Source organism: Podarcis erhardii, assembly GCF_964252035.2.
Source record: "Podarcis erhardii genome assembly, chromosome: 13".
Classification (NCBI taxonomy): Eukaryota; Metazoa; Chordata; class Lepidosauria; order Squamata; family Lacertidae; genus Podarcis; species Podarcis erhardii.
Window position 1 is genome coordinate 19,982,702 of NC_138502.1, and position 26,505 is coordinate 20,009,206.

The following is a 26,505-nucleotide window of genomic DNA, read 5'->3' on the forward strand; positions in this document are numbered from 1 at the left end:
GCCAATGTGCCTTCCAAATGTTTTATGGACTACAACTCCTATCATCTCTGACCATTGGCAATGCTGGCTTGGGTTGATGGGAGTTGTAGTCCAACATCGTCACAAGGGCACCATGTTGGTTAGCTGTATAGGAGAAAGCATCCAGAGAAAGAACATAGGTAATACCAATAAAACCTGATGGCTGAATATGGGGACAACCTTGGCTCCCTGCAATAAGCCAATATTAGTACTGAAATTCTATACTGTACTTGTGGTGATTTTCTGTTCTTCTAGAGAAAAAGGGATCGACTAGCTTGGGGCAGACCCTCTTCCAGGGGTGGGGAGTTGCAACATTTGCTGGAGAAGTCCTTCCTTTGTTTATTGGGGGTGCCTCCAAACCATCACTTTGAAATTTGGGTCCTGGGCATAGGGTTCCAGGAATGATTGTTCCTTTGAGTGCCCATATCGCAAACCATTCAAAGGTCAGTCGCAGCAACTTGAATGGAGCCCAGGAACAAATGTGTAGCTTTGTACGATGTTGAAGGAAGAATTTCGGTGGGCGTGCAGAGCAGCTTTCCCCTCTCTGTTGAATAATGAACTACGCCAACTGAAATTCTCTGTTCCACGTGACTTTAAAGAAATAGGAGCCCCATCCTCCGTAGCCTATGGTAATCCTACAACAGGCACACATCTATGCATGCAAACAGGTAGGTGTGCACATGTTTCATGAACTAAGAGCTCACTAGCCCTTGCTCCCCAGCCAGAGAGACAGCGGTGGAGATGGAAAGAGCTAGGGAGCCTTGCTCTCCCAGTGGTGAAAAGTAGGCAGCTGAGCTGGCTTCACTGGGTGGCTGTAGGCGGGTGGTGGACGGCAGCACCCAACAGCTTGGATTTAGCTACTTGGCAGCCAGTGACACCAAGAGGCTGCTCTGGGCTTTGTGCCAAGGGTGCTTCAGCAACCAAGCCCAGCGCTCTCTCCTTCCCTCGTTGACCTCGGAGCAGGATTACCATGCTGAGTTTCTGCTGTTCCCAGATTGTGCTGCTGTTGCTGTTGCTGAGAGGTGAGCCACTAGGCGGGGGGGGGGGGCTGGCGCTGTGGTCTAAACCACTGAGCCTCTTGGGCTTGCCAATCAGAAGGTTGGCGGTTCGAATCCCCGTGACGGGGTGAGCTCCCATTGCTCTGTCCCAGCTCCTGCCAGCCTAGCAGTTCAAGTAGATAAATAGGTACCGCTGCGGCAGGAAGGTAAATGGCATTTCCATGCGCTCTGGTTTCCGTCACTGTTTTCCGTTGTGCCAGAAGCAGTTTAGTCATGCTGGCCACATGACCCGGAAAGCTGTCTGTGGACAAGTGCAGGCTCCCTCTGCCTGAAAGTGAGATGAGCACCACAACCCCATAGTCACCTTTGACTGGACTTAACCGTCCAGGGGTCCTTTACCTTTTTTAACCTTTAACCAACCTGGGGAGGTGAGAACAACCCCTGTTCTTTCCCAGAGGGGAGCAGTTCTTCCGCATCTCACCTGGGCTGTCCATTCTGCTTTTCTTTGGATGATCCAATTCTATGGGAGAGGAGTTGGGGGGCTCTGGTAGGTTGTGAGGTGGAAGGATCTGGGAGCAAGGCTACTACAAGAAGTATATTGGAAGATTTGGGACACACAGAAGAAAGGACTTCTCCACACGGCACATAAACTCCAGAAGTAGTATTGGCCGCTGACTTGGATGGCTTTAAAAGATCAGACCAATTTCATGGAGCACGGAATCATAGAACTGTAGAGTTGGAAGGGACCACAAAGGTCATCTAGTCCAACCCCCTGCAATGCAGGACCCTTTTACCCTATGTGGGGCTCAAACCCATGACCCTGAGATGAAGACTCTCATGCTCTACCAACTGAGCCAGCCACAATGTCTATGCTCTCCCTCCATTGTTGGAGGCAGGATGCCTCTGAGTACCAGTTGCTGGGAATCTCAAGTGAGCTTTTGCTTTCAGGCTTCCCACAGAGAGCTGCCCCCTGTGAAAACAGGATGCTGTACTAGGTGGGCCATTGGCCTGATCCAGCGGGGGTCTTCTTATGAGAAGGGAATGGGCCACAGCAGGGAACCCTAGAAGCTATAAAATTCCCAAATGATATACTGGGATGCTTGCGTATGATGATTTGCCTCAAATGGAACAAAATGGTTTCTGCCTCCAAACCCCTCATGAAAGCTTTGGGTTTCTTCTGTGTTCTGTGTTAGGTGATGCAATCATAGAGAGAAGGAGTTGTTTGTTGTCAGTGTGGTGTAGAACGTTAGACTAGAACCCACTCGTCATGAAGCTCACTTCACCAGTCAGCAGGGCCAGATTTAGGTTTGATGAGGCTATTGAAGGTAATGGGGCCCTTTACAAATTGCCACTGTTTTTTGTTGTTGAATATATGCTATATGGTAATTTATGGACCTAATACAGGGGTCAGCAAACTTTTTCAGCAGGGGGCCGGTCCACTGTCCCTCAGACTTTGTGTGTGTGGGGGGGACTATATGTTGCCATGATTATGACCCACATTTCTGGCAAAAACCCTTATTGGGACTAACCCCAATGTTGCCCAAATGTGATCCTTTTTTTGGGGGGGGGGTGTTCCTTCATATACCTATGCTGCTTCCTTTGCATTTTACGCATTGACAGTTATTATTTTCTCGTAAGGTGGGGTGGGGGGCTGAGATAAGTGCGCCATTCTTGTCAGCCCTGGAGAGCATGTGCAAATGCGTGGGTGAAGGGAAAAGCCATTGGCCACGTTAAGTCAGGCCGGTGCTGCTCAAGCAAAAAAGTTCTTTTCCCCATGTGAAGGAAGACAAGGCGTTGGCTATTTACCTTTCCATGGCTTGCACCTTGTAGCTAATGAGCGGCCTCCCCAGCAGAGCGCAGAACTGCTTCCAAGTGCATAGCCGCCCAGGCGCTCCCCGCTTCCTTTGGCGGGGAGCACCACCGCCACAGACATCTGTGGGCATCGCTCCCGAGGCGCCTCTGAGCCCCTGCCGCCGCAACTGCCCTTCCTGAGGTCAGTCGCAGGCAGCTCCATGGTGGAAATCCGAACTGTGGCTCCTTTTCCCTCTTCCCCACCCCTCATCCTGGAGGAAAAGATTGCTGCACGCGTGCGGCAGATGGAGAAGGGGCTTGTATCAAGCAGTTGCCCTCCTCACTTTTGACCCCCAAGCCTGACTGAGTCACAAAAATCATCGCACACGGGTGCTGTGCTGGCTGCCTGGATTCCGGGATTGTCAGCGGGCTGGATCTAGAAGGCAATTGGGCCTGATCCGGCTCACGGACCTTAGTTTGCCAACCCATGACCTAATAGGTATCCAAAGCCATTTGCACATAACAAAATATGTATTTTATCAAAGTAATTGTTGAACTGAAATACAACTAAGAAGAAGTATATTAATAGTGAAATACAATTAAGAAGAATTATATTAATAGTGAAATAATTATTAAGCTCTAACTTAAAATGATGTAGGATTTATTTTATTTGTTTTTTTAATCCTATATTTTGGAAATGTGCATCCAGTCCCCCCCCTTTAATTTTTTTGGGGGGCCTCCAAGAGAGTAGGGCCCTAAGCTATAGCTTGTTTAGCTTATACGTAAAACCGGCGCTGCTAGTCAGTATCTCTCAGCCTAACCTACCTCTCAGGGTTGTTGTGAGGATAAAATGGAGTGGGGAGAAGCATGTACGTATGCTACCTTGAGCTCCTTGGAGGAAAGATGGGATAGAAATTTAATTATGAATGAATAAATGAATAAATGAAATCCAGTGCTGGAGAAGAAACAACCCTTTGGTGTTCTGCCACACCTCAGGCTTAGTGGCATTTCACCACGGACCAGATTTTGGAATGGGGGAGGGGGTGGGGCTGTCAGGAATAGGACAAAAGTGTTCGGTCCGATCTCTGCCTTCTAATACCAATCATCTCCCATTATTTTGACCCTGTCTCATTTTCTCTTGCAGGTGCTGAAAATGCTTCCACACAAAGAGGTGAGAGGGGATTTCTGGGAAGGGACACCTATACCCCCCTCCTCCAAGAAATCAGTGGGATCAGGCTCCAAGGTGCCTCTGGAAAAGTTGCTTCCATTTCCCTGGACTCAGAGAGATAGACCCCTTCTTGTTTAATATCCCGGGTCCCCTCTCCCCCCCCCAACTCTTTCTACCTCTCTCCTTTTAAAAAAACAACAACCAAGAGAAAATTTTGGTGGGTCCACCAGTTTGAAGATGGACATATTTCTAAGGCCACTGGAAAAACACAGGAGGACAGTGATCTGGCACACCCTTGTGTCGTTTTATTGCCATCTCAGTCCTCCACCTGCAGGCAAGTTCTGCACAGCAGCATCCCAAGCCAGAGCTGATACAGCTCTGCCCTGGGAAGACAAAACTATTAGCCGCAACATTTAGCGTGGCTTACATTTGCTGCAGAACTGCAATGAAACCGCATCGAGGGTGATGCTCGCCCGCTTCTCCTCCGCTCTCTGCCCCATGCCTGACGCCTCTCCCTCGTTCCTTTGCAGCCTGCGGACGGCCCCACCTGTTCGCCCCTCGGATCATCGGGGGGAAGAAGGCCGACGAAGGGGAATGGCCGTGGCAAGCCAGCATACGAAGGAACCGGCTGCACATTTGTGGAGGAAGCCTGGTCTCGTCCCAGTGGGTGGTGACGGCTGCTCATTGCTTTGAAGGGTGAGAGGGAAAGGACGCGGCTTTGCAGTGCTCCACTAGAGGGCGGTCAAAGGACGGTGTCAGGGAGAAGGAGCAATATTAGTTCAGGAAGGGACGGATCTGATGCTTGCAATGATTTAGGACTATATTTACGGGACTGGCTCTGATGGTCTTCTTTTATCTCAGTTACTGAGAATGTGTGTATTATTGCCCCACTGACTTCATTCAGCGCCCCCTGCCTGCTTGCCTTCCTTTTTCCAGCCAGTAATGGGGGTTGCTCTGCCTGTCGGCTTTCTTTGCCTCACTCTCAGTGATGCCCTTAAGGGAACTCAGCAGGGAAGAGGACGATGAGAACAAAACTGTAATTAGTTTTCTCTGCCTGTCCACCCAACATACATGGAATCCAATAAACGGCTCCTCAGAAGTAAGTTCCGTTGGGTTACCCCAGGGATGACGCAAGACAATTTGGTGCCTGGTGTAGAGCAGCAAATGGCAACTCCCTCCTTCCCCAAGTCAAGTCAAGTCAAGCCAAGTCAGTTCAGTTCAGTTATTTTATTTTTTTATTGATTGATTATATCCCACCTTTCCTTGCAAAGGAGCCCTGGGCAGCATTTTAGACCACATCGACACAATACAGACAAACACGATTATACCACTTTAAACAGTCATGGCTTCTCTGTCCCCCCCCCCACAAAATTTTGGAAGCTGTAGTTTATTAAGTGTGCTGAGAAAAGTTAGGAGCAGGGCATCCTGCCACCCCCCCCCGTCAGAGCTCACTGCAGCTCAGTTCTGGCACCTCCTTTTCTAGAAAAATAGCACTGGTAAGAGGCCTCTATTTCTTTCATGGAGCTACAGTTCCCTTCTGGGAAGAAGAAGAGAAGAAGAAGAGTTTGGATTTGATATCCCGCTTTATCACTACCCGAAGGAGTCTCAAAGCGGCTAACATTCTCCTTTCCCTTCCTCCCCCATAACAAACACTCTGTGAGGTGAGTGGGGCTGAGAGACTTCAGAGAAGTGTGACTGGCCCAAGGTCACCCAGCAGCTGCATGTGGAGGAGCGGAGATGCGAACCCGGTTCCCCAGATTACGAGACTACCGCTCTTAACCACTACACCACACTGGCTCTCAGAGGGATCAATGGTTAAACCATTCTGAGAATTGTAGCTCTGTGAGGGGGAAGCCACGACTATTTAAAGTGATAACATAGCACTTTACATGTATGTTGTAAATATGGCCTAAAAAGTACTCTGTGTGGGCGTAAAAATGCCACAAGAACAAATGTCCTATCAATTGCTGCTCTTTAATTACAGCTGAAATAATCTGCCTGAGGCAGCTGCCTCACTGTACCAAATGGTAGGACTGGCTCTGGGCTTCCTCCCTGCCAGGTAGCTATAAGATTGCAGCCTTAGGGTGCAAAGTGCTTGACGGTTAATAACCCCGAGTACCCACCAGGCAAACCTGTGAGGCAGAGTAGGATTAGAGAATGTCTTTCATCAGGGCTGAGATGGGATTTGAATCCAGGCCTTCCTACCGCACAAGATGCTTATTGTTCCTTGTCTCTCACAGGCCACTGAACCTACCTGAATTCCGAGTAAACTTGGGAGAACATGAGCTCCCCAAGCCTGTGCCCAGCATGGTCTCCTCTGCTGTCAGCCGGATCATAGTGCACCCGTCTTATGCTGGAGAAGGACTTAGTGCTGATATTGCCCTGATGCAGCTGAAGGAGGCAGTCAATTTTTCCCGAACCATCTCCCCTATCTGCCTTCCGAGCTCTTCGGATCCTGACACCTTCCCTGTAGGGATGGCCTGTTGGGTTACTGGCTGGGGCCTCATCTCAGCAGACGGTAAGAACGGGTTGTAGTGCCATCTGCTTCATTCACATGAATGGCCCTGAGTTGGTCATGTCCTTTAATTTAAATGGGTCTACTCTGACTGGCAAAGGGATGAGGGTGGCGCTGTGGTTTTAACCACTGAGCCTCTTGGGCTTGCTGACCAGAAGGTTGGCGGTTTGAATCCCTGCGACAGGGTGAGCTCCCGTTGTTTGGTCCCAGTTCCTGCCAACCTAGCAATTCGAAAGCACGCCAGAGCAAGTAGATAAATAGGTACCATTCCGGCAGGAAGGTAAACGGCGTTTCCGTGTGCTGCTCTGGTTTCAGTGTTCTGTTGTGACAGAAGTGGCTTAGTCATGCTGGCCACATGACCTGGAAAAACTGTCTGCGGACAAATGCCAGCTCCCTCGGCCTGTAAAGTGACATGAGTGCCGCAACCCCAGAGTTGTCTGCGACTGGACTTAACTGTCAGGGGTCCTTTACCTTTTTTTAACTCTGACTGTGACTAGAAGTTACCAAAAGGGGAAATGCATTTGGGCTGAAAAAAAGGGTTCACTATGTCTGATCTAAATGGTATGTCCTGTTAAGGGACATTGAGTCTGTGGCTGATCTTGATCCTTTGCTTTCCTTGTCTTAGGCTACTTCATGGCTCGGACATTGCAGGAGCTGGAAGTGCCAATCCTAGGCACTGAGGAATGTGACCAGATGTTCCACGAGGACTCCAATGGCACCGAGACTGTGCCTCTGGGCCACCGGTTGATCTACAAAGACATGATCTGTGCTGGGTACCCAGATGGAAATAAAGACACTTGCCAAGTAATTGTGGATCAGAGCAGCAGATTAAGGGCAATGGAAACTGGGGAGGGGTCAGGGAGGAAGCAACTGGCAGCTAGGATGAGAGGGGGACTGTGGATTAGGATAGATCAGGGCAGAGCCAGAATCTGGCTTCAGTACAACAGTTCAAAATACAGTTAAAAATACAGATTCCGAGAAAAGTGGATCTTTGGGGCACTTCCAGATAAGCCACTGCTTTTAGGTGGGAATTCAAGTCACATACTGGCAAATTCAGGTGGTACAATTATTATTGATTGGGAGTTTTCCCAAAACACTATCAGACTGTTGCGATCAAGAAAGCACTGGAAAGTGTGGGATATAACACTTGTATCAAAGCAACCTTGTCTAGCCTCCCTGCAGACAAATCAGAATGGATGCTCATTAAATACCCAACATTGTCTAATCTCCCTGCAGAGAAAGCAGGATGAGAATGCGCAATAAAGAGGTTGTCTGGAAGCGCCCCTGGTTTCTGCAAGAGGTTTATCTCAAGATCTTGGAGCCTTCCAATGCAAGAGGGGCAGTGGGTGCTTCCAGATGAGTGCTTAATATTGCAAATTCAGATATTGCAAATGGGCCATTGGAGCTAGAGATGGGGGAGAAATTTGATTCCACTGGTATTCAAAGGCTAAGTTGCCACATTTGCATCATCTGAAACAATATGTCGACTGAAATGTAGTTCTCCAGCCAAGCAATATGTGCAAAAATGCATATACTAGGGTAAAACGTGCCTATAGATGCATATGTTAGTGAAAATCACACACAAAATTGCCCTTGGTATCTCCACTTTGATCGCTGGAGAATTGATGCTTTTGAATTGTGGTGCTGGAGGAGACTCTTGAGAGTCCCATGGACTGCAAAAAGATCAAACTTATCCATTCTGAAGGAAATCAACTCTGAGTGCTCACTGGAAGGACAGAGGATCCAATACTTTGGCCACTTCATGAGAAGAGAAGACTCTCTGGAAAAAACCTCTGATGTTGGGTCAGATGGAGGGCACAAAGAGAAGGGGACAACAGAGGACGAGATGATTGGATAGTGTTCTCGAAGCTACCAGGATGAGTTTGACCAAACTGCGGGAGGCAGTGGAAGACAGAAGTGCCTGGCGTGCTCTGGTCCATGGGGTCACAAAGAGTCAGACACAACTAAATGACTAAACAACAACAATGTCCACTTTAAGGATCAGGCAGCAAGTGATAAGAAAGTCCCTTGCTTGAGACCCTGGAGAGGTGCTGCTGCCAGCCAGTTAGACAATACTGGGCTAGATCACACAGTAGTGAAAAGAGATCTACAAATACTGGAAAATGAATGAATGAATGAATGCACAAAAAGGCTGGCCTTTTATAAGGCAATCTGTTATATTTCCTTGTCTTTCTCTCTCCCTCTCTCTAGGGTGACTCTGGGGGCCCTTTAGCTTGCAAGCAGAATGGCACCTGGTTCCTGGCTGGAGTGGTGAGTTTTGGGGTGGACTGTGCAAAGCCCAAGCGGCCGGGAATCCACACACGGGTGACTTCCTACATGGACTGGATTCAGCGCACCATGGCAGAGAAAGCAGCCCATGGTGGCGGCGATGCCCAACTCTTGAGTGCCAGTTCTGCCACTCCCTTGCTTCTACTTCTTCTCCTGGTCTTGACCCACAGCCTTTGGTGACCCATGCTGCCTGCACACTTGGTGCTTCAGAATGGCCATCTTGTGTTGATAGGTTGGATCAACCAGCTCAGAGTGACCGGACCCTGGGGTTTTGTAGGCTGAGCCTGAAGCAGAGGACATCAAGGACAGAAGAAGAGCCCTGCTGGACCCATCTAGACCAACATCTCATTCTCATCAGGGCCAACCGATGCCCAGGGGAAGCTTGCAACAGCAGCTCTTCCTACCTATGATTCCCAACAACTAGTGTTCAGAAGCATATCACCTCTGAATATTTTAAACAGCTTTGCCACCATTTGAAAGATCGCCCTGTTTTTGTTCAATAGGTGAAGAGAAACAATGTGTAACTGAAAGAGGAAACAGAAACAGAAGTAGGGACAAGAGCCATTAAAATAAGATCAGAGCACATGGATCTGCAAGGGGTGCTCTTCTTCAATGTGCCAGCCAGCCAGGCACGCCTTCTTTCAGGCTACTCCATTCCATCTGTCTTCTGTCCTTCCCCACCCAACAGCCAATCAGCATTCTGTGGCTACTGTACTTTTTTTGGTTCTGCAAAACTTTGTGTGCCTTCAAACCTGCAAGTACCACCCCTGCTGTGGGTGGATAATGCCATTTTGGTTACATAAGGATCATAGCTCTCAGAGCAGGAGGTCAATATTAGTACATAGGATTAGCGGATGGCAGTAGAAAGAATCCAGAGGAATAACAAAGAAATGAAATGAAATACAGATTGGTAAAAGATAAATGTTAATTCAACTGGTTGAAATTAAAAGGGTACTTTTCTGTGTAACAATGAACCATTTTCCCAGTTCACAAGTAATTTAGACATAGGGGGTGGAGCCTTCGTGGGAGAATATCCTGGTGGCTTTTGTCCAAAAGTGACCAGGCGGCAGATGTTAGGGCAGCTTTTGCCAACCTGGTGCTCCCCAGATATTTTGTTTTTTAAAAAATTTTTTTTAAATTAATTTTCATAAACAAAAACACACAAAAAGACATACACAAACAACACATGACTTCCCCATACCTCCCCTTCACTGCACCCTTGTTTCCAATTTTTTAGCAATCCTTCATTCCATTTTTATATTTAACTTCCCTCAGGTTTTCTTAACTTAAACATTTACAGCTGTAATTCTCTGTTTCTTACCCCTACATAAAACCACAGCGGACTTTGCCACCAAACTCTGCCAATTTGTCCTTACCCACAACAACTTCAAATTCGGCGATGACCTGTTCCTTCAGATCAGCGGCACAGCAATGGGCACCCGCATGGCCCCACAGTATGCCAACATCTTCATGGCAGATTTAGAACAACGTTTCCTAAACTCCTACCCACTCAAACCTCTCTTGTACCTGTGATACATTGACGATATTTTTATCATCTGGACACATGGTCAACAGACCCTGGACACCTTCCACCAGAAATTCAATGATTTTCACCCCACAATCAACCTAACAATGAATCAATCTATGCAAGAAATACATTTTTTGGACACTACTATAAAAATACAGGATGGGCACATAGACACCACCTTATACCGTAAACCAACTGACCGACAAACATATCTACATGCCTCTAGCTACCATCCCAAACATACCAAACAGTCCATTGTATATAGCCAGGCACTACGTTACAGCCGCATCTGTTCCAATTCTACAGACAGAGACTCTCACCTAAGAGATCTACAGCAAACCTTTTTAGAACTAAAATATCCAACAGATGAAGTTAGACAACAGATCAACAGAGCCAGACTGATACCCAGAGAGAACTTGCTGCAAGACAGACCCAAAAAAGAAAATAACAGAACACCTCTAGTCATCACATACAGCTCCCAAGTTAAAACAGTACAACGCATCATCAGAGATCTACAACCTCTCCTGGACAATGACAGTTCTCTTTCTCAAGCTCTGGGAGGAAGACCTTTCATTGCCTACAGACAGCCACCCAGTCTTAAACAACTCCTAACCCACAATAATACTACAACCAGACCTAACACGGACACTGGCACCAGAGCCTGCAATAAACCCAGATGCCAACTTTGCTGCCACATACACCCGGACAACACCATTACTGGCCCCAACAACATCACACATACCATCTCGGGACTATTTAATTGCTCATCGTCTAACATTGTGTATGCCATAAAATGCCAACAGTGTCCTTCAGCTCTCTATATTGGACAAACAGGCCAGACCTTACGCCAAAGAATAAACGGACATAAATCGGACATCAGGAATCACAAGACAGAGAAACCAGTAGGAGAACATTTCAATCTCCCAGGACATTCTATACAAGATCTCAAAGTAGCTGTTTTACTACAAAGGAATTTCAGAAATAGACTGGAAAGAGAAGCTGCTGAATTACAACTTATCACCAAACTCAAAACCATGGAGAAACCTGGTCTGAACAAAGACCTTGGATTCTTATCTCATTATACATGACAAAGCCATTTTTCACCTTTTCACCCCTTGCTTTTTCCTGTAAGACCTATTGCAGTCGTTAAGAGTCGTCAACAGGCTCATCACAGCTATCTGCCAATCACCCATTCCCACCACCCTTCTGAGTAATACCCCTCCCCACCTTCTCACTATATAGAAGGGTCTGGAAACTTCTGTTTCAGTGTATCTGAAGAAGTGTGCATGCACACGAAAGCTCATACCAAGAACTGACTTAGTTGGTCTTTAAGGTGCTACTGGAAGGAATTTGTTTTGTTTTGACTGTTTGGATTGCAAAACTGCCTTTGGTAATCCCAGGTATGCAGCTGAGTGACGAGAGGAAAAGAGTCCGTGAGCATTCAAAGAGTGCAAGAGCCAAAACATTTGTAAATATAGCAGTAGATTGATGATGTAAACAAACATACCACAGACAAACCTGGACTGCATCAAAAACATCCACATAATTCAAAGAAATTAAATTCAACATTTTTCACCCACCTCAGCTGCGGAATTGATTTGCGTAATTTAAACTCTCTTCGGGGATTTCCCCTTTAAAACTGAGTGATTGACATTAAACACCAGCACTATCAAAGAGTTTATTTTTTCTTTTAAAAATGGGTAATGCAGATGTGCCCCAATTAATTTGACAGAAGTGGGAGAAGATTCCCAGAAACTCTACCCTACTTCACACAGTCCTTTTGGATATTTCTTAACAGAGTCCAGTTGGCAGTACCGTCTGGGTTGCGGGCCAACAGAGAGATGGCACCTCAAGGGAGGGCCAGAGCAAGAGGTGCAAGGAAGAGTGTCATAATGGGGGCACTGTGCCATCCAGCATGGTTGCACGCCACAAAGCTTATGGTGGGTACGTTGTCGGAGATCCAGTTGGCATAGTAAGGCACTAAGGTGTAGACACCAGGGTGTTTGGGTTCGGCACAGCCCTCTCCCCAACTCACAACCCCAGCCAGGGTCCAACCTGCATCACACCTGCAAACCAAGGGTCCTCCAGAGTCACCCTGTGGAGAGAAAGAGAGAGGGGGAGATGGCAGCTAGAACGTGACTATGGGAAGCCTCCTGAGACCAGATTTGGGTTAATAAGTTGGAGTAAAGCTCAGGTCTCACTTGCAAGACAGGTGCTTGCAAGCCCCAATAACTGAACTCTCATTCCTACTCATGGCCTTCTCCTCAAGGAATTTGTTTAATTCCCCCTTTAAAGCCACCAACGATGATGGCTGTCGCTCCAACTTGTGAGAACGAATTTCAGTTTTAACTATGCAATGCATGAAGTCGTATTTCCTTTCATCCACCCTGCATCCCTCAGCATTCCACTTAATTTGATGGTCCTGGGTTCTAGTATTATGAGAGAGGCAGGGAGGCGAATTGTCTCTCTATCCTTTTTCTTTATAAAATAAAAAAATTCCTTCCAGTAGCACCTTAAAGACCAACTGAGTTAGTTCTAGGTATGAGCTTTCGTGTGCATGCACACTTCTTCAGATACCTCTTCTTCAGATACCTCTTCTTCAGATACTTCTTCAGGTATCTGAAGAAGTGTGCATGCACACGAAAGCTCATACCTAGAACTAACTCAGTTGGTCTTTAAGGTGCTACTGGAAGGAATTTTTTTATTTTGTTTTGACCATGGCAGACCAACACGGCTACCTATCTGTAACTTTTTCTTTATATCAGGCATCATTTTATACACCTCTAAATCATTTCTCTGAGCAATCATTTGCTCTTGGCTCTGCCCCACCACGTTGACCCAGACCCTACCCAGTGGCGGTACTGTTTGCTATTGAAAGATTAGCTCCTTGATCCCCTAAAAAAAGCTTGCTGGTCCCAAACCTCCAACATGCCTCTGAGTGAAATTGGGACATGCGCCTTTTGGAGCGGAGGTCCTGCATAAGTTAAGAGACTCTTCTGAGAGCATGCCCCCTCCAACGTTCATCTTTTGGGGCTGTGCTTTTGTGGGAGCCAAACTGGGACATCCCAGGAGCTCATCAGAAGCTGAGGTGGCTTCTGTAAATCATGGGTGTCTGGGACAGTTGATGGGTATGGCTGATCCGTGGACTAGGTCCAGGTCAGGAAGACATGGCTTGGGGTTCTATAGGCACACGTCTTTTTACAGTGCATTTAGTTCCCTGTCTTTTCTCAGGATACTCTAGAGTCAGGGATAGAACTTCCCACTGAGTAAACTTACAACACTTCTGAACAGTTTGTTTTCACTAATAACACTAGGCCCAAGACTGGCAATGGTTTTATGACATGTAGGATAGAGAGTATCTTACATGACAGGCATCCTTCCCGCCTTCTGGGTAACCAGCGCAGATCATATCATCTAGGACAGGATTCTGAGGCAGGTCTGGCGCTGGGGCACTGTTGAAGAGAGAGTTGCATGTGTCTCGGTCAATGAGGGGCACCTCCAGTTCCTGAAGCGTTTGTGGGGGTGGCAAGGCCTCTGCAGAAGACAAAAATTGGACAGCTGAATGGAAATGGAATAGAGGGTCTCTGGGGCTGGATCTAGACAAATCCAAAAAAAAGTTTCAGGAAAATGCGTTCTAAACTTCATAAAGGGAAATCACGTTGAAGAAAGACGGGACCCCACAGCGCCATCTGGTGTCACAGTGTTATAACGCATATAAAGCACTTTTTATTTGCCAATGTAACTGAGTTCTGGGTGCCTCATACATACTTTTAACAGTGAGCACATTGTGGAAGAACACATCACACTTTGAACACTCAGACAAACCCCCACCCCTGGTAACCTGCACTGGGGAAGCCTGTTCTACTGCTTTTTAGAAGTAAACAGTACTTGGCTTGGAATACAGCAGCTGTGAAAGGTTGATTTTTCAGCAGTAATTGAGTTTGGAAACGCTTCCCTGCAAATGTGGATCACGAACCCAGTTGCATACTTTCCCTCCAAAATAAAAGTAGTCATTCTAAGCAAGCATGAACAACATAATATTTAGTTTGGCCCTCAAAAATTAAAACAGATTTCTTCAACCAGGTTCTCCCTGGATACTTAGATTGCAACCCCCCATTGTCCCTGTCCATTGGCCATGCTGGCTAGGGATGATGGGAACTGTAGTCCAAACCATCTAGAGGGCACCATGTTGGGGAAGGCTGGTCTGCATGAGAGCATGCCCTGTCTCTTTTCCTCACCTCCGTCTTTAACCTGCCCCCAGCCTGTGACCCAGCAGGATGTGTCCATAGAGAACTGTGCAGAAGAGTCTGGCAGACAGACTGGGAGGATGTAGTCATTCAAATCCAGTGAGACCTTCAACTCCACTAAAGCGATATCCCCAGGAGAGCCATCACTGCCGTTATAATTCGGGTGAGAAATAACCTGTTGCACAGTTGTTACCACAAGGCTGGAAGGGGGGATTGAGAGTTGATAGGCCCCCAGCAGCACATCATACTGTTCGTAACCCCTGGAAGAGGGAAAACAAGAGTGAAAAGCAAGTGAAGCAGGGATTTTGGTTTTTGTGCAACCTGAGATCCTGTCTTGCTGAGTCCGCAAGCAAGACTGCTTCCTTTGAGTGGCTATGCTTTGTTGACCATGCCTTATAACACGACACATCTTTAAACATGCCACTATTCATAACATTCACCTCTACTCAGGGCCGTTTTAAGTATATCCGGCGCCATGGTGCAAAGATCCCTCTGCCGCCCCCCCCCCCGTTTCCCAGAGTTGCCAACCTTTTCATGGCGCTACCGGCAGCTTTGTGGGGCTGGAGGAGGCAGGCAGCGGCTGGAGGGTGGCTCCTCCAGCAGGGAAGAGGCGGAGGCTCCGGGCGTGGTGCTGCTTTAGTGAGGCGGGTGAGGGCGCCAAGCTGATACCAGGAATCACTGCGCCTAGCCTCCGCCTCTTCCCTGGTGCCCATGCCATGGTGGGCACGGCAGGTGGAGGCTCCGGGCACGGCGCTGCTTCAGCGTGGCATGGCGGAGATAGGCGAGGGCAGCGACCTGATGCCAGGAGGCTCTGCATCCAGCCTCCACCCCTTCCCTGGCGCCCTCCAGAACTTGGCGCCCTGGCGCCCTGCGCCACTTGCCTCTATGGGCAAGTCACCCCATGCCTCTACTTTCCACTAGTCCTTGTCATAGGCTTGGTGGGATATACACTGTGAAAGAACTGCTCTATCATTGGACAGAGGGAGGTGGCCACCTTGGGCGAAAGGTGCAATGGCAGCAGCTGTTCTTCCTGAGTCTGTCAGGTGTTGGGTGGACATGGCTGTGTGCAGCATGTAGCTTGCCTCAGACCCCTAAGCTAACCTGCTTCCCTTAGGTGTGGTGGAGGAAGCTGTCCCACTGCCTGTGTTGTAGGAAGATTCAGCTACCTGTCTAAGTCACTTGGGTACATAGTCTGGAGAGGATACCATCTTCCTCTTCACTTCAGTCAGAAAAATATTGTTGGGCCCGCCCTGACACCATGGCTCACCTCATGGAACAGCAGGTTTTTGGTTCTCAAATGTTCCATCGTTTTTGCAACTGGTCTCTTAAAGACCTCCCTCCCTCCATCTGCCTGGCCTTACAGCTTATTCTGGGACAAAGCTGCATAATGGCTCCCCAGTGACATGCAGGTGTTGGATACTCACTTAGTGAAGCAGTGAGCTGCAGACACCACCCACTTCTCGTTGATGAGGGAGCCTCCACATATAGGCTGGTTATTCTCCATAAAGCTGACTTGCCATGGCCATGCGCCTTCGGGGGCTGGATTCCCTCCCACAATACGTGGAGATATCACAGACTGTCCACAGACTGTGAAAAAGAGAGAAGAAAGAAAGGTAGATTGTAATGATCACAAAAACTGAATTCTTATAAGGCAAGATGTGAAATGAAACGTCTCAATTTGCCTTGGCAAATTTATTTGTATAATAATTTCTAAGTAACATTTCCAATGACTGCTCCTTTTGGGTATTGAGGAATATTTCCCCCCGGCAAGTAAATACTTAAAATTTATAGTGCGGTCTTATATGTGTCCTATCCAAAAGTAAGTCCCCCTGGAGTCATTTGGTACTTACTCCTAGGTGTGAAAGGATTGCAGCCTTATGATTTTGTTTCCCCTGAAAAACACAATCCTATGCACATTATCTTGCAATGTTGAATGTATGAAACACGTATTATTACATAGCCGTCTGTATAAACAGGTTAGACAGCATATAATCAAACCAATACTAACAGAACAACCTGGAATTGCTGACTCTTTTCATGTCAAGGTTCTCCTTGAGGATAAGATTGATACTATTACACTGGCGGTAGCAAAATTCCTAGGATTTCTTTAGGGGATAGCCTGAACCCTTGGAGTAGGGAGGGCACCCCCCATCCAATAGACTAAAGATCCAACCCAATGCCATATCTGACATCAAGTTGTGACAATTGCTATGAGGTTGGCTAATTCCCTGAAAGGCCCAATTAGTCTGAAGGCAAATTCATCCCTGGTCCCAAATATGGCAACTGAAGGGTGGGTGGAGGAAGCTGCCCATGACTGAGGCTGGGGCCTAAGTGCAACTGGCTTTTATGGCCAGGGAGTGAACCAGAGGGAAGAAGTTTCCCCTCTGGTCCACTCCCTGCCAATGCCCCCGAGGTTGCCTGTAATTGGCTGCAAGTGTGGGTGACCCCCACCACTTAGTGCGGCTGATGGAGGAGGAAGTGATGTCCTCCCCTGGCCATGTCGAAGCCAGAAGGCTGCCACAAAGTGCCTCGGCTGCACCAGACTGCACCAGTAAGCAGTCTGGCGGTAAGCAGTCTTTCTGGAAAAATGGTTATGTCTGTGGGACACCTTGTTTGCTCTGGCTGTCTATTTGTAGTGGTCTAGATTCAGTACAACATGGGTGAATTGGATCTACAGCAGCCTCACACAACCTGTGGCCCTCCAGATGTTTTTGGACTGTGACTTCTATCATCTTTGACCATTGGCCAGGCTGGCTTAGGTTGATGGGAACTGGAATCTAACAACATCTAGAGGACACTAGGTTGTGATAGGCTGGGATCAGAAGTTGGACTGGATGGCTGTTAGGTTTGTATCACCACTATAATTCTGAGAGTGCTTATTTTTGTTTAACCATTCACTCTCCCCCAGGCCTGTGAAATTCCTGTACAGAAATAGTTTCCAATATATTACATACCTGCTTCGGAGCCAGAAGCATCTGGGGAAAAAAAGAGTAAATATATTTCAAATAAGAGACAATGCACAAAAACAAGTTTGTAGGTAAGAGCAGAAGGAAGACCCTGCCCAATTTTGTTAGAAAATTAATACTCCTGACTTCATGCAGCACATAGTTAAACTACGGGATTTGCTTCCCCAGGAGGCAGCGATGGCCACTAACCTGGACTATATCTGTGATGGCCCTGACTATATCTGCGATTAATGCATGTCATCTCAGGTGTATTTGCCTATTAGTCGGTGTTACTTGTTCAGTGAATTGCTGAACTTATTTAGAGCAACAGAGTAACTTTGTACTTGTATGTACTGTATCTGTATACTGTATATCTACATCTGCAAAAGTCTACAATCTGTATATATCTACAGCCAGAACTTATTGAGCCTTATCTTCTGCAGGAGTAAACTATCTGAAACTTTCTCTTGATTGTGTGCGGTGACTGGTACTGGGAACAACTTTTACTGTGGGGGTATCTCACCTCAGATTCCCAACAGGTTTGCCACGAAAGAGGGTAAGTTTAGCAAGCATACATGCACACCATAATTTGCATTACGAGATCAAGAAACCCAGCCTATGCATTCCATAAAATGACACATATGAAATATTACTGGAAGATATCTCTTTGTTCTAAAGGTCAGAACAATATTACAGTGGTTCATTATTCAGAGATAGCAGAATGCTGGAAGGTCTTCAGTTAAAGTTAAACATTAAATCAGCAAGCTGTAGGAACTTGTTCACATTCAGGACTACTTAGTGGTCCTGAGCAAAGGGCTCTACAGGACCAATATTTGTACGAATGAAAGTGAAAGCATGTCTGGCTATCTCAAGGAGCCAAAACAAAAAGAGCTTGGGTGAAATTTAGAGAGAAGAAGCAAGCTGGGGTGAGGATGTGCAGCCATGGGTGTCTGGGTGTGGGGTTAGTTACTCCTTGATGAACCATACCACCCAGCTTCCATTTTAAAAAGATTCAATTTTTAACAAACACCCACATCTAAATATTTTAGTGCTAATGCTCTAGATCAGTGTTTCCCAACCTTGGGCCTCCAGCTGTTTTTGAACTACAATTCCCATCATCCCTGACCACTGGTCTTGCTAGCTAGGGATGATGGGAGTTGTAGGCCAAAAACATCTGGAGGCCCAAGGTTGGGAAACACTGCTCTAGATCTTCCATAAATGTCAGATATGGGCAGGGTGATTGTAAAAAAATGATGGTGATGTCATGCGGACATGGTGCAAACACAGCAATGAAACTGTTTGGGTAATGGTATAAAAGGTTCATCTGGAAACACTCCAAGTTTTGCACTTCAGTGGATGTGTTTTCCTTCTTTGTCAAAGGAACAAGTTGATGTGTGCATAAGAGGAAAATTGTCACGATGACCCTGCCCATCCCAGGTAGTAGAAGTTGGAGGGCCAGGGAGGTGGCACTTATCTGACTGGCCATCAACAATGTCACTGCGATGTATTGGGTGTGTGTGTGGGGGGGGAGGGTAAGGCAACACAGTTGACAGGACACAAGCTAAATGCTTCTGCTCCGCCTCTGTGACTGCTATTGCCAAGGGCATGGCTTGAAAAAGGCACAGGATACAGAAACTTTGCGGAAGCTAAGCTGGACTGTGTGGGATCAGTGCTTGGATGAGAGACCACCGGTTAATCCTGCTCGTGTGACCTTCAGTTCCATGGCTAATGGGAAGGAAAATTACCGTAATAGCTAAATAATCCTGAAAACAGAAGTGCATTCCACATCCTCCTCTTTTAATTTATCACAGACATGAATATATTAATAAACAGACTAAGACAATGCAGAAATTATACCCCTCCCCCAATTGCTGAGATGACTGAAAACGATATGAATTTGAACAAGGGTTGCATTCACAAGGTAGTTTGTTCCATTTTCCTGATGTTTTCTTAACTGTTAATATCCACATCTGAGCTTTAATATGGTGTAAAAGCCATTTTCAGAAAAACAATGGAATATAGCACATGTTTAGTGTTCATTTCTGGGTTATTTGATTGTAGAAAAAAAAATCTGTTTGTAGCCTCCTTAACTCTGAAAATCACAGACGTAAAGTGATGGAATTTGGGGCAATATATCAGCATACAGTGATGCCCTGCTGTTTTTGTGGGAGAATAATGGGGGAACAGAAGCACCCATGTGCAGAAGGGGTGGGGGAGTAGAAGCACTGCCTGACAACATTGCTTGTTGTGTTGTACACACCCACTGGTGTGAATGCAATTGGGCAAGACATGGTCAAAAAGCTACAGTTCCATAACACAGCATGTACTTCAGTGGGAAAGGAACATTAGGAAACAGGACAGAATCTCTAGCATTATAAAAAAAGGAAAACTAATGCAATATTCCCCAGGTGTGAATGCACCCAAGGTCTCATCACATTTTGGAGTGAAGAAGATAGACATAGATCCTAAGTGCCTCGAAATGGCTTTTGAAAACAGATTCTCTGTCCTGAAAACAAATGTTTTAGAATACAGTGAATGCATGTCAAAATCTCCTTAACCCCACATACTGCCCACATCTCTTCACCCTTTGTTTTCAGAGTGCATCTGAGAGTGTGCAGAGTGTCTCTAGCTGAACCAGCTCCCCATAAAGGAGAAGGCTGAATATATGACTCTCTAGTGGTCTCATTTTCTTTTACATATCAAAGATGGTAATGAGGAAGAGGAGTCCTCTGCCTACAAATCAAAAAGCTAAAGCTAAAGAATCCTGAGAACTGTAGTTTACCCTTTACAGAGCATCTTTAACAACTACAGTTCCCAGGATTTGTGTGTGCGTGTGCGTGTGCACACTTTTATTGCGTGGTTTGTATAGCGCCTGCGTTCACCCTTGACTTGCCACAAACCCTGTATCTTTGTTTCACCTGTGTCATTGATTACTCAAAGACTCCCTTCTACACCGTCCTCCATCTTACTTCTCTTAAAGATGCAGGAAACTTAAGAGACTGACTCCCACATTCATTCCCGCCCCCCCTCGCCCCATCTTCCCATCAATCACCTTTCAGCACAGTCAGTTGCAGCAGCCCCAGCAGCAGTGAGGAGGGCACAACTGCCATTGGCTCCCCACTTTCTCTGCTTGCTTCAGTGGTCCTTCTTTTGCCATGTCCTCGAGATAGTTCTGCTCCAACCAGTTCCTGGTGAAAGCTGTTTTGCTTCAGTTTCGGTCACCTGTGCTATACAATTTCATGTCCAAAGGTGAAAGGGCAGGGCTGGAGGCATTTTCCTCTTCCCTGAGCTCACAGGAGCCCCCCTGAGTTCTGGGGGTGGAGATGCAACTTAGAAGCCCGGCTTCCCTGAATCCTTCCTCTCGGCCGCTCAGTAAAACTCCTGGCTCTCTCCCAATTACCTGAGATCTCCCCGCTCCCCAGTCCTAATGCCGGTGTGGCCGAGCTTCCTGGCAGAGCTCCTGCGGCAAACATTCCACAGTGAGATGCTGTGATTGGGCACGGCCGTCCCTGTTGAAACTCTACCTGCCCTGTGACGCCGGCAGGTGCAAGGACGTTCTGGTGCAGGGGGCACCCTCCCTCCCCGCCCTCCATGCCTCCTGCACAATTGACGGCCCAAACAGAGCTCAAGTTCTCCTCCCCATTATTCTGCAGCAGATGCAGCAGGCAAAATAGCTTGTCTGTGTACAGCAAACAGGTATGAGGTAGAGAGAAAATATGCACCCCCTGCATCCTGCTTACTTCCCCTGAAGGGGGAGATGTGCAATGAAAAAGAATGACAAGGCTCACAATTCACTTTAAGGCTACACACACACACACACACACACACACACACACACACACACACACACACTATACATCTAAAGCACATTTAAAACACATTTCCCACCTCCAAGAGTTCTGGGAACTCACTGAGCTACAATTCCCAGAACGCTTCCCAACTCCAGTTTCCAGGAGTCTTAGCGGTTGTGGTGGGATGTGCTTTAAAAGTACAATAGTATTGTTATGTACTGAGTTGAATAGGATCCAAACTGCAGCAGTCTGATTGGTCCTAGAACAATAGGCTCCAAAAGGCAGCAGTCTGATTGGTCCTAGAACAATAGGATTCAGAATGCAGCAGTCTGATTGGTCCTAGAACAATGCAGCAGTATGATTGGTTAGCAGGAACCACCCAATCATGCTCCAGATAGAAGTGAATCCACAACCTGATTGGCCTACAGTAGAATCCTGGAATTAGCCAATCATGTGCAGCCCATTGTGTAAATAATGTATATAAAGCAGATACTTTGAGGGGACATTCATTCATTCCTCCTCACCACTATGAGCTGAATAAAGAGCATGAAATCACTTTGCGACTCTGAGTATATTTCACTGGCGACGAAGGTGGGATCCCGCTGAGCTGACTGCCACACACAGCACCGCAGCACCGCCACCTGCCGCACCGCTGCCTCGCACCGTGTATCCAGGCTTCAGCTCCGGGACACAAGGAACTCAGAATGGCAACTGACAGCAGCTTCTCGCCATTCAACTCAGCATCTGGAGACTGGGAAGCGTACGCCTCCCGTTTCACCTTCCTCCTAGAAGCCAAAGGGGTCACCGATGAAGAAGACGCCAAGAAGAGGGCAATATTCTTCAGCGTCTGCGGAGAGGAGACATTTGAAATCGCCCGGGCTCTCCTTGCGCCTGAAGACGTCGCTACTGTTCCATACAAAACAATAATGGAACAGCTGAAGGGGCACTTTTCGCCACAGCCCTCAGTGGTGGCTCGTCGAAATGCCTTCTACGCAAAGCGGCAAGCCCCTGGGGAAACCATAACTGGGTTTGTGACCTCTCTCCGCCAAGCTGCCCGGTTCTGCAACTTCTCAGAGCTGGAGAACATGCTTCGTGACCGCCTCGTCGGTGGCCTGAAGGATGAGAAGCTGCAACGACGCCTCTACGCTAAGAAGAACCTAACGTTCCAGGTCGCTCTGGAGGAGGCCCTGGCAACGGAAGCTGCTGAGAGGTCGACGCAAGAGGCACGGCTGAGCCAGCCGTCCCAACCGAGGGTCCACCACGAAGACCTCACCAACGACTCGGGATCCGACAGGGAGGAGGTGCACCGAGTACAGCAGCGCACTCAAGCAGCCCACATACCACAGCTGCCTCGACGAGAAGGAGGGAACTGCGCAAGCTGTGGAGAAAGTCACGAGAGGAGGACCTGCCGTTTCCGCAACGCAGAGTGCAGGCAGTGCAGAAAATTGGGACACATCGCCCGGGTGTGTCGGGCTCGGCCCACCCGAAGCCAGGCATCAGATGACCAATCCAAGAGCCCCAGGTCCCGGGGCCCAACGCACCAAGGCAACTCGACGGAGCTCACAGACTTCCAGGTATACCAGTTGCCCCACCCCAACGTAGAGAAAATTTATGTAGAGGTACAGATAGAGGGGGCCCCATGCCGCATGGAGCTTGACACGGGTTCAACTCTATCCATAATCTCGGCAAGGACCTTAAGGAAACTGTGTCCTACTGGGGGTCCCAAACTCAGGCCGGCCCCATTCACCCTCCGGGACTTCCAGAAACGTAAGGTCCCCACAATGGGGGTGGGGACCTTCAGGGTGCAATACCGAGGGCGGACGCGGCAACTGGACTTGCTTGTGGTCAAGGGCCCCTACATTAGCTTACTGGGGTTGGCATGGTTTGGACCACTGGGACTAGCCATCACCGGGGTGAACCACATGAGCTTACAAGTGGACGTGGACGCCATATGCAAGGAGTTTCCGGGGGTTTTCGATGGGAAATTGGGACAGTATACGGGCCCCCCCATTGCTCTACAGCTTGACCCCGCAGTACGACCAGTCAGGCTCAAGGCCCGCCGGGTCCCATTCGCCCTGAAACCCCGTATAGACGAGGAATTGGACCGACTCGTGGAGCAAGGAGTGCTGGAGCCGGTGCCTAATGCCCCCTGGGAAACCCCAATCGTCACACCCGTCAAGCCTAATGGTTCGGTCCGCATCTGCGCAGACTACAAATGTACCATAAACAAGGCCCTCATGGCCCATGCATACCCAGTGCCAGTGGTCAGCCATGTCCTTGCCACCCTGGCTGGGTCGAAAATTTTTGGCAAGCTGGACTTGGCCCAAGCATATCAACAGCTGCCAGTAGATGAGGCCACAGCAGAGGCACAGACGATTGTGACGCACAGAGGAGCGTTCAGGGTAAAGCGGCTGCAATTCGGGGTCAGCGTGGCACCAGGCATATTCCAGAATCTAATGGACTCTCTCCTTAAAGGGATTCCTGGTGTCACCCCCTTCTTTGATGATGTGTTGATTGCCGGGCCCACACCAGAGGAGTTTGAGGACCGCCTCCGCACTGTTCTGCACCGTTTCCAGATGGCGGGTCTCAAGGTGAAGCGGGAAAAATGTCTACTAGGAGTGCCTCAAGTGGACTTTCTGGGATTTATGGTGGATGCAGAAGGGGTTCACCCGACTGGGGACAAGGTACGGGCCATTTGTGATGCCCCAGCGCCCAAGAACAAGACTGAACTTCAGGCCTTCTTGGGATTATTGAACTTTTACCATTCCTTCCTTCCCCACAAGGCGGCGGTAGCGGAGCCCCTACACAGACTCCTGGACAAGCGGGCCCCTTGGGTGTGGGGCCAGCGCCAGGAGGCCGCATTCCAGGCAGTCAAGGACTTGCTTGTCTCAAACTCGGTCTTGGCACACTTCGACGAGAGGCTGCCGGTGGTGCTAGCATGCGACGCCTCGCCCTATGGCATCGGCGCTGTCCTGGGACACCAACTCCCGGATGGAAGAGAGGTACCGGTAGCATACTTTTCCCAGACACTCAACGAAACCGAGCGGAACTACTCGCAAATCGACAAGGAGGGTCTGGCAATCGTGAAGGGAGTAAAAAAATTCCATGATTTCTTGTACGGGCGGCCCTTCACCGTGGTGACTGACCACAAGCCGTTGCTTGGCTTGTTTGCCCCCGAAAAGCAGACCCCCCAAGTGCTGTCTCCTCGCGTCCTCAGGTGGTCAATTTTCCTTGCCAGCTACCAGTATGCACTGATTCACCGCCCTGGAAAGGCGATGGGCCATGCAGACGCCCTCAGCAGGCTACCACTACCGGAAACAGGCCCCGACCCAGCACCTGCACAAGAGGTTATGAGCCTGGAGCTGCTTCCTGACCGCCCCATTCAGGCACAAGAAGTTGCACACCATTCCAAGAAAGATAGGGTCATCTCCCGGGTCCTGGACTGGGTGTGGAGGGGATGGCCCAGCCGCAGCCCCGGGCCAGAATTCGCCGGCTACACAACCCGCAAACATGAACTGTCAGCCCACAAGGGGTGCCTGTTATGGGGAAGCAGGGTCGTTGTTCCCCAGCCCCTCCGCAAAAGGGTCCTCACAGCCCTACACGAGACACAACCAGGGGTAGTAAGAATGAAGGCCCTTGCCAGGAGTTATGTGTGGTGGCCGGGGATCGACGGAGAGATAGAGGCCTGGGTCAAACACTGCCAGGCCTGCCAGGAATCCCGCCCAGATCCCCCAAGGGCCCCAGTCCAGTCCTGGGAGTCCGCCCGAGCACCATGGTCACGCCTGCATGTGGACTTCGCTGGCCCCTTTCAGGGGAAAACATTCTTCATAGTGGTGGACTCCTACACCAAATGGCTGGAAGTCGCACTGGTACCGTCCACTTCTACGTCCGCAGCCATCCGGGTACTACGCAGGCTGTTTGCAACCCACGGGCTCCCTGACACTCTCGTCTCAGACAACGGGACTGCATTTACATCAGGAGAATTTCAAACCTTCACAGTGCAGAACGCCATCCGCCACATCCGTTCGGCGCCATTCCACCCTGCCACCAATGGCCAAGCAGAACGCATGGTGCGGACCACCAAGGACACCCTTCGCCGCATGACGCAAGGGGATTGGGAGTACCGCCTTGCCACATTCCTTCTAGCACAGCACAGCACCCCCAGCTCAACGACTGGCCGGAGCCCCGCTGAACTACTAATGGGTCGGCGCCTTGCAATCAGATTGGACCGCCTTCACCCCGATAGAGCTCAGGATGAGGTAGTGGTGGGGGAAGGCAGGAACCCCCGGACCTTCGAGGCCCAGGACCCAGTGTACGCAAAGAATTTTGGGGCAGGCCCTGCATGGGTACCTGCCACAGTCACCAGGGTCACGGGCCCCGTGTCGTACGAGGTGCTAACAGATGGGGGGCAATGCTGGCGCCGCCACTGCGACCAGATACGGCGACGATTCCCGGGAGAAAACCAGGAGGAGGAGGACAGGTCAGAGGAGTCCCAAGGGAACAGTGGGGCAGTGAGGCCCATAGAGCAGCAGGGGCAAGCAGGAGAGGCAGAATCAGTAAATACAGAGAGGACCCGCAAGGCCGAAAGGACACCGGAACCAGAACCACGACTGAGCGAGCCGGTTGCGCCAGACCAAACAGCCCCATCCTTGGAACACGAGCCAGAACCTGAACCCCGGACCAGGGAACACCCCAGGCCGCAACGCACACGTAGGCCACCGGCGTACCTTGAGGACTATGAATGCGACCTTCCGGGCAGGACTGGAACTTAGAGGGGAGGGGTGTTATGTACTGAGTTGAATAGGATCCAAACTGCAGCAGTCTGATTGGTCCTAGAACAATAGGCTCCAAAAGGCAGCAGTCTGATTGGTCCTAGAACAATAGGATTCAGAATGCAGCAGTCTGATTGGTCCTAGAACAATGCAGCAGTATGATTGGTTAGCAGGAACCACCCAATCATGCTCCAGATAGAAGTGAATCCACAACCTGATTGGCCTACAGTAGAATCCTGGAATTAGCCAATCATGTGCAGCCCATTGTGTAAATAATGTATATAAAGCAGATACTTTGAGGGGACATTCATTCATTCCTCCTCACCACTATGAGCTGAATAAAGAGCATGAAATCACTTTGCGACTCTGAGTATATTTCAAGTATCATCTCCCGAAGCCAAAAACTGGGGCAAAACAATGATTTCCCAGAACAAAGGGTTTGT

At 48.7% G+C, this 26,505-nt stretch overlaps 2 protein-coding genes across 6 annotated transcripts; one reads left to right on the top strand and one right to left on the bottom strand.

Annotated features, from left to right (window-relative positions):
• Window positions 1-4: 4 nt before the first annotated feature.
• LOC309327708 (serine protease 33-like) lies at window positions 5-9,887 on the top strand (the record flags this gene model as incomplete). Of its 4 annotated transcripts, none has more annotated exons than XM_081837111.1 (6): window positions 5-158; window positions 3,952-3,978; window positions 4,506-4,671; window positions 6,216-6,493; window positions 7,116-7,294; window positions 8,702-9,861. In XM_081837111.1, 6 exons carry the CDS (start codon window positions 5-7, stop codon window positions 8,957-8,959), a joined length of 1,062 nt encoding a protein of 353 aa, XP_081693237.1. In that variant the 3' UTR covers window positions 8,960-9,861. The 4 variants fall into 4 exon arrangements, with proteins under 4 accessions (XP_081693237.1, XP_081693236.1, XP_081693239.1 ...); XM_081837110.1 differs by having other exon boundaries at window positions 62-686; window positions 8,702-9,862; XM_081837113.1 differs by lacking the exon at window positions 5-158 and adding an exon at window positions 558-1,040 and having other exon boundaries at window positions 8,702-9,887.
• A 2,084-nt stretch (window positions 9,888-11,971) lies between these two features.
• On the bottom strand, window positions 11,972-20,972 carry LOC309327716 (prostasin-like). 2 transcript variants are annotated; one of them, XM_081837146.1, is made up of 6 exons: window positions 20,552-20,972; window positions 17,509-17,529; window positions 15,979-16,141; window positions 14,546-14,814; window positions 13,672-13,841; window positions 11,972-12,402 (listed from the first exon to the last, which is right to left on the bottom strand). In XM_081837146.1, the coding sequence occupies exons 1-6, from the start codon at window positions 20,607-20,609 to the stop codon at window positions 12,157-12,159; spliced, it is 927 nt and encodes a 308-aa protein (XP_081693272.1). In that variant the 5' UTR covers window positions 20,610-20,972; the 3' UTR covers window positions 11,972-12,156. The 2 variants fall into 2 exon arrangements, with proteins under 2 accessions (XP_081693272.1, XP_081693273.1); XM_081837147.1 differs by lacking the exons at window positions 17,509-17,529; window positions 20,552-20,972 and adding an exon at window positions 16,405-17,093.
• Window positions 20,973-26,505: the final 5,533 nt, after the last annotated feature.